Source organism: Neophocaena asiaeorientalis, unplaced genomic scaffold (assembly GCF_003031525.2).
Source record: "Neophocaena asiaeorientalis asiaeorientalis breed wild unplaced genomic scaffold, Neophocaena_asiaeorientalis_V1.1 scaffold629, whole genome shotgun sequence".
In the NCBI taxonomy this organism is placed as follows: Eukaryota; Metazoa; Chordata; class Mammalia; order Artiodactyla; family Phocoenidae; genus Neophocaena; species Neophocaena asiaeorientalis.
Genome location: NW_020175468.1, coordinates 1,675,600 through 1,682,046, shown reverse-complemented (window position 1 = coordinate 1,682,046; position 6,447 = coordinate 1,675,600). Strand labels below are relative to the sequence as shown.

At 52.8% G+C, this 6,447-nt stretch overlaps 1 protein-coding gene across 1 annotated transcript; it reads right to left on the bottom strand.

Annotated features, from left to right (window-relative positions):
- Positions 1–519: 519 nt before the first annotated feature.
- On the bottom strand, positions 520–6,206 carry NAPSA (napsin A aspartic peptidase). The gene is given in 7 exon segments (XM_024768519.1): positions 520–1,176; positions 1,384–1,506; positions 2,349–2,554; positions 2,881–2,999; positions 3,193–3,339; positions 3,408–3,553; positions 5,909–6,206. Coding segments are annotated over 7 exon segments (999 nt in total). The 5' UTR covers positions 5,980–6,206; the 3' UTR covers positions 520–989.
- Positions 6,207–6,447: the final 241 nt, after the last annotated feature.

The window sequence follows — 6,447 nt, the reverse complement described above, 5'->3', positions numbered from 1 at the left end:
CACGAGCTCGAGGTCGGCCAATCCCCACTCGCGCCCCGCTTTTCCTGTCGCCACGGTCGAAGACGGCCACGTAGGTGCCCAAGAAGACATCGCCCCGCAGAGGGGCCCTGCGGGCGGAGGCATGTCCAGAGCCTGGAAGCCAGACAAGCAGAGACGGACGCCACCCCGAGGAATCTACAAGGCGACAAGACGGATCACAGGTGTCGTGTCACGCCCACCGGTGTTCCTTCTTCCTACGAGCCAGAGCTTCGCCCCGCCCACTACCGTGGGCACTAGAAATGTTTTATGTGGTCCCTGCTTGGCCCGAGTGATGTCTCACTCCCAGCCCCACCCTCTCAACCCGTCACTCTGACGTCATTGTGACTGCCACCTACCTGGATGACGTAGTCCTGGGCCGTTAAGGTTAACGTTGAGGTTAAACTAGACCCCGCCAAGGAGGAAGGAGACTGGAGGGAGCGTTGGGATTTTCGAACACTGGATGAGGTACTGAGGGAAAAGAGGAGTAAGTAGAGACGAGGGATTCCTTCTCTGCTCAAATTCTTTCCGTGACTCCCCAGTGCAACAGGGAAATGTCCGTTTTGGGCAGCTAGGTATTCAGGACCTTGTGTGGTCAGGCTCTGCTGTCTTCTGTAGCCTTATTGGCTTTTCCCTCACTCCTATATAGTTGTTGCCACTTCCTCTAGGCTCCCATTTGATCAAAACCTCTTTTCCTCTAATTGAAAATCAAAAACTGGTGGCCCACGGGCCATACTGGGCCTATAGGTGTATGTAATTAGTCTTATACTAATTATAAGTTTACTCACTCTCATCCTGTCCTGTCCCCGGAGTCACTTAGAGTAGACACTCGGGAGGTGTCCTTGCTTCCCCTCACTAACCCCTGGCCTGTCACTCACAAGGTCCAGTGTTTTCAGCCCGTGCATACCTCTTAGCCATGCGATTCCCACCCGCAGGCCAGAGCATCCTGCCCAATGTCCACCATTAAATCCCTATTAGCCTCCCCAGCCCACACCCACCAGACACCAGGTCCTCATCTCCCCCATTAGCAGGGGGACTCCCCCAGTGGCTGCCTGCAGGGCCCGGATCTCCTCGGTGGGTCCCGTGATGAGAGGCGTGCCTGTGTCCAGAATGGCAGCACAGCCCCGGGCACAAAGAGTCAGCCCTGTGCCAACCTCCACACTGTGAGGCAGAAGGAGGCAGTCATTAGAGCCAGCCTCCTAGGAGGCCAGACCCCCAGCCCCCTCCTCCTGCAGAGCCAGGAGTCCCGGCCCACAATCCCTCCTCCATCAGACCTAGGAGTCTGGGTCCTCGGCTCCCTTCACCCCAGGACACTGGATTTTAGGCTCTAGCCCACTCCTCCCAGACCTAGGAGGCCAGGTTCCTCACCGCTCCATGTGGATCTGCCAGTAGGCAGGGATCGTGACTAACACAAAGGTGAGGGGTGGGATGTAGTGTGCTGGGTCTGAGCCACCCAGGACCAGCTCTCCACCATCAGCTGCCTCAGGGTCCCTGCAGAGGCAGACAGCTGTAGGTGTCGTGGGCATTTCTCCTGCCAGCCCCAGGAGTGGCCAAGGGAGGGACTTCTGCCAATGGGGTGGTGTCTGGGTTCTAGGTGGGATAGTGGGGTGCAGGCAGGGCCTTGATGTTGGGACTGGAAGCAAGGCAAGAAGTGAAGAGAAATGGGGCTTTTCTTGGTGGAGGTTAGGATTTTAGGGTCTTGGGAGCTTCCTGAAGTGGGCATAGGACTTCTTGATTTGACCGTAGAAGGTAGAACTTTTGGGGGGAGTGGAGCATTGAGGTTTCTGAACTGGCCTTGGTAGGTGTGATTGTGAGGAATCAGTCTCCCCGAGTGGGTGATGAGACTTTCTGAACTGCATGTCTAGAACTTCCGGGGAATTAGACTTCCTCAGTTTTGGGACTTCCTGGGTTGGACGTCCGGATAACTGAAGGGACACAGAATTTCCTGCCTGGAGACTGCCTGGATAACAGATTGGGCTTTCTAAACATAAGTTTTAAGCTTCCTAAAAGGTAAATGTAACTTCTTAGATTAAAATGGGCAGTTCCTGACTTCTGACATGTGTTCTCCAATGGAATTGGGATTTCTTTATGGTGAAGATGGGGTTCTTAAATTCAGTATTTGATGGGGTAGGGCATGGAATTTCCTGGTTTGAGTTTGAAACATGGAACGTTTTAAGTGATGGTGAGTTTCTTTAGTAGGTCTTAAGGTGTTGCTTAGTGAGTGGAACTTATGAATAGGGTTCATGTGTTTCTTATATTGGGGCGGTGACTTCCTGAAGGAGGGCAGAACTTCCTTCTTGGGGCTAGGACTCAGAGGAAGGTGGGCCCTCCGCCATTCCCTGTTGAGGTAGAAGGAGAAGACAGGCTTATCCAGAAGCCCCTGGTCCACCAGTCTATCCAGCGGGGGCCGAACTCCTTCCACAGCCAGAGCGGGAAAACCAAGGCCCAATATCCCATCGAAGTGGGCAAATGTGAAGACCAGGCTGGGCTCCCACAGAGCCTCCCCAAAATTCACCGATGCACCTGTGATTCCCCCAATCTGGGGTAGATTCAAATGGAGTAAGTTACTTCCGGGAGGACATTACCTACATGTCTCTGAAGTCTCCCAAACCAAGGCATGAATCCCAGGTCTGGGGACATCTGTAAACGACTCCAACTGCCTAGGAAGCTTTGCCTTGTAACTTGAGAAGGCCCACCCCTGTCTGGGAAGCCCCGCCCTCTTCCCCAGGAAGCCCTGCCTCGCAATTCAAAAGCCCCATCCGTTTACCCTGGAGGCCCCGCCTCTTCAAGCCCCTCCCTAAACCAGATAATCTTAGAGGCGGGCTTCTCCCAGGCTCAAGCCTTCCCGGGGCCAAGGTCACGCACAGTCAGCTTGTCCTCACTCAAGATGCCTTCTAGGCGGCCAGTTCAGTATTGAATGGCAAACTTGGTCCCATTGGGCCGGAAGGAGCTGGAGGCTTTGGGGTTGAAGCGGTGGTGGAGCCCTAGGTCAGAAGGTGAGGGAGCTGTCACTGGTGGAAAGAGGTCTCCCCAGTGTGCCTCCTGCCTTTCCGGCCAACTCACCTGTGAGGGTGTGTTGGAAGAGAACAGGTCCTCAAAAACCCTTGGGAAGACCGGGCCCAGCCCCCCTTCTCCCTTTACCCCCATTCAGCCTTATTTTCCCCCATGACAGCTCACAGCAGGGCAGACTGAAGAAGTGGCATCTCACGGACGGGACCCAGAGATTGGAGGAACCAGTGTCAAAGATGACAGAGAAGTTTTGGGGTGGCGTTCCCAGCCCAGTTTCCCCGTAATACTGGACCTGATGGCAAAACAGGAGAGGTCCTGGATGAAGAGCTTGACTTCAAGGGCAGGAAGGTTGGGGACGGCGGGGGGCTGTGTGGGGCTGTGACTCATGTTCATGTAGTTGGAGAGAGGCACAAAGAAGTCATTGTCCCCAGGGGATGGAGCCCCCAATCTGGGGGGCTCTGCTGGCTTATCCCATCCCCTCAGTGGGTTCAGGGCCCTGAATCCAGTGTAGACTCCGCAAAGTGGGATCCTGTGGGGAAAGGAGATACCAACAGCTAAGGAGCTACCCTTTCTGGAGATCCTCTATAACAGACTTCCCCAAATAGGATATAATGACAATGTAAGCATCTCCATGGCCCTATGGTAATAGTCATTACCAGAAACCCTACCAAACACCTACCAAACCACGATGACAAATTTCCCCAAAGATTCTACAAGAGTGCACCTTTCCAAACAGACTTTCCCCAAAACGTTTCAATAAAAGACCTTCCAAATTATGTAAAGTAAGCCATTCCAGAATGGACATACACAAAGTCTTCCAAAGACCCTAACATATGCCAGGGTCGGGGGCCGTGGTGGCGGAGGGATGGATGGGGAGTCTGGGATTAGCAGATGCAGACTATTATGTATATATCAATAGAATGGATAAACAACAAGGCCCTACTGCACAGCACAGGGAACTATATTCAATATCCTGTGATAAGCCATAATGGAAACGAATATATATATATATAGCATATATAACTGAATCACTTTGCTGTACAGCAGAAGTTAACACAACATTGTAAATCAACTATACTTCAATAAAGTAAACTTTTAAAAATGCCCAAAACGGCCTTCCCTGGTGGCGCAGTGGTTGAGAGTCCACCTGCCGATGCAGGCGACACGGGTTCGTGCCCCGGTCCGGGAAGATCCCATATGCCGCGGAGCGGCTGGGCCCGTGAGCCATGGCCGCTGAGCGTGCGGGCCCGGAGCCTGTGCTCCGCGACGGGAGAGGCCACAACAGTGAGAGGCCCGCGTACCGCAAAAAAAAAAAAAAAAAAAAAGCCTAGAATGATATCCATTCAGCCACTAAAAAGGGGAAAGTAGCTCTCTATGCCAGTGGTTTTGAAGCAGAATCACCTAGAGCAGGGGTGATAGGAAAAGGTTTTTTGTAAAGGTTTTGCAGGCCTTCCATCTCTGTTGCAACCACTCATTCTGTCAATATAGCACAAAAACAGCCATAGGCAACAGGTAAACAAGTGAACATGGCTGAATTCCATTAAACTTTATTTGCAAAAACAGGTGGTAGGCTGGATTTGGCTCCTGAGCTGAGTGTTTTGCCAATCCCTGACCTAGAGGGCTAGTTAAAATTTAGAACTGCTAAATTTCATTTTTTCTTTTTCTTTCCTTTTCCTTTTTGGCCACACCATGCATCATGCGGGATCTCAGTTACCCGACCAGGGGTCAAACCCATGCCCCCTGCATTGGGAGCACAGAGTCTTCATCACTGGACCACCTGGGAAGTCTCTAGAACTGCTCGTTTCTGATTGAGTAGGTCTAGGATGGAGCCTGAGGATCTGCATTTCTAACAAGCTCCTGGGGCCTGCTCAAGCCGATGTTGGTGGTCCTGAGTCAACTCAGAGAATCATTGCTCTTTGCGTTGATTTGGGAAGTGGCTATGAGCTCTTAAGTTCAAAAAGTAGGTTAGCGGGCTTCCCTGGTGGCGCAGTGGTTGGGAGTCCGCCTGCCGATGCAGGGGACACGGGTTCGTGCCCCGGTCCGGGAAGATCCCACATGCCGTGGAGCGGCTGGGCCCGTGAGCCATGGCCGCTGAGCCTGTGCGTCCGGAGCCTGTGCTCCGCAACGGGAGTGGCCGCAACAGTGGGAGGCCCTACCGCAAAAAAGAAAAAAAAAAAAAAAAAGTAGGTTAGCAAACATCACAAGCAGTAATCTGTTTGTATCTGCCTGTAGTTTCTCCTTGGGGCCCTGCCGCCCGTATCTTTGCGGCCACCACCCATGACTTAGTCTTTGAGAGGCTTAAGAATGTGAAGTGGGGAAAAAGTGTTTCCTGGAAAAGTAGACCCCCCTCCCCCCATCAAGAGTTCCAGGGAGTGGAGAGAAGAGAGGAAGGGAGAGATTGGGGGAGGCACCAGAGGTGGGGGGGGAGGTCATAGGAGTCCCCAAAACTGGACTTCTTGAGACCTCAACAATTTGGAAGATGCGAATCTGGGGGAGTCTCACTTTAAATGTCACAGATCTGGGGCTCCAAGATCTGTTGGAAGACGGGTGTCACAGGTCTGGAGGTCTCAGTATCACATCATCAAAGCTCAGGGTGGGATCAGCAGAGTTCTCCCAAAAATGTGTACTAAGAAGATTGGGACGGTCCCCAAGCAAGGGTCTCAGGGTGCAGGACCTTAGACTCAAAGGGCTTGGGTCTTACGAGATATCAGGGTGGACCCCTCAGGGGTGAGAGCCCAATTTGGAGATCTGGGAACCCAAAAGATAGGAATCATGGTTTCTGGGGTGTCAGGTTTGGGGGTCGCTGAACTGGGGAGCCCCAGACTTGAAGGGTAAGAGGGAGGGAGTCCGTCCCAGGTTTTGGGGTTGTGGGGGTCCCCATTACCAGATCAACGTGGCCCCAGTGGGCTCCATGGTCAGCAACGGTAGCAGCAGCGGCAGCGGTGGCGGAGACATCTCTGGGGACCCGTGTGGACCCAGGCGTCCTGCGGCTCCGTTTTCTTTCCCCGAGACTGCGCCCTGTTCACTGCCTACTTCCAGGTTTGAGGGGTGACTAAGACACGGAGTTTCTTGGTGGGTGATGTGGGAGTGATGGGTGGTATTTTGGGAGGAATGTACCAAATATTCTGGTAGGGTCGCCGGAAGTATTGGCGTGCCTCACTCCCGACTTCGGTGGTGGTGGAGTCTCCTGCGTCCCTCCCTCACCCATTCTTTACTTATAACTTTCACTTCATTTTTTCTCATTAACCACAAGAGTTTTCTGGGGCAAGCAAATGTATGGGCGGGGCGTTTGTGAAAGGTCTGGGGGAAGGAAGAGAGGGTCAGACTAGACGTCTTCTGCCCCATATTAAGTGGGACTGACAAAGTGTCAGGACCCCTGATTCCTATTGTTTTATTTGGAAAATACTGAAACACACAAAAAGT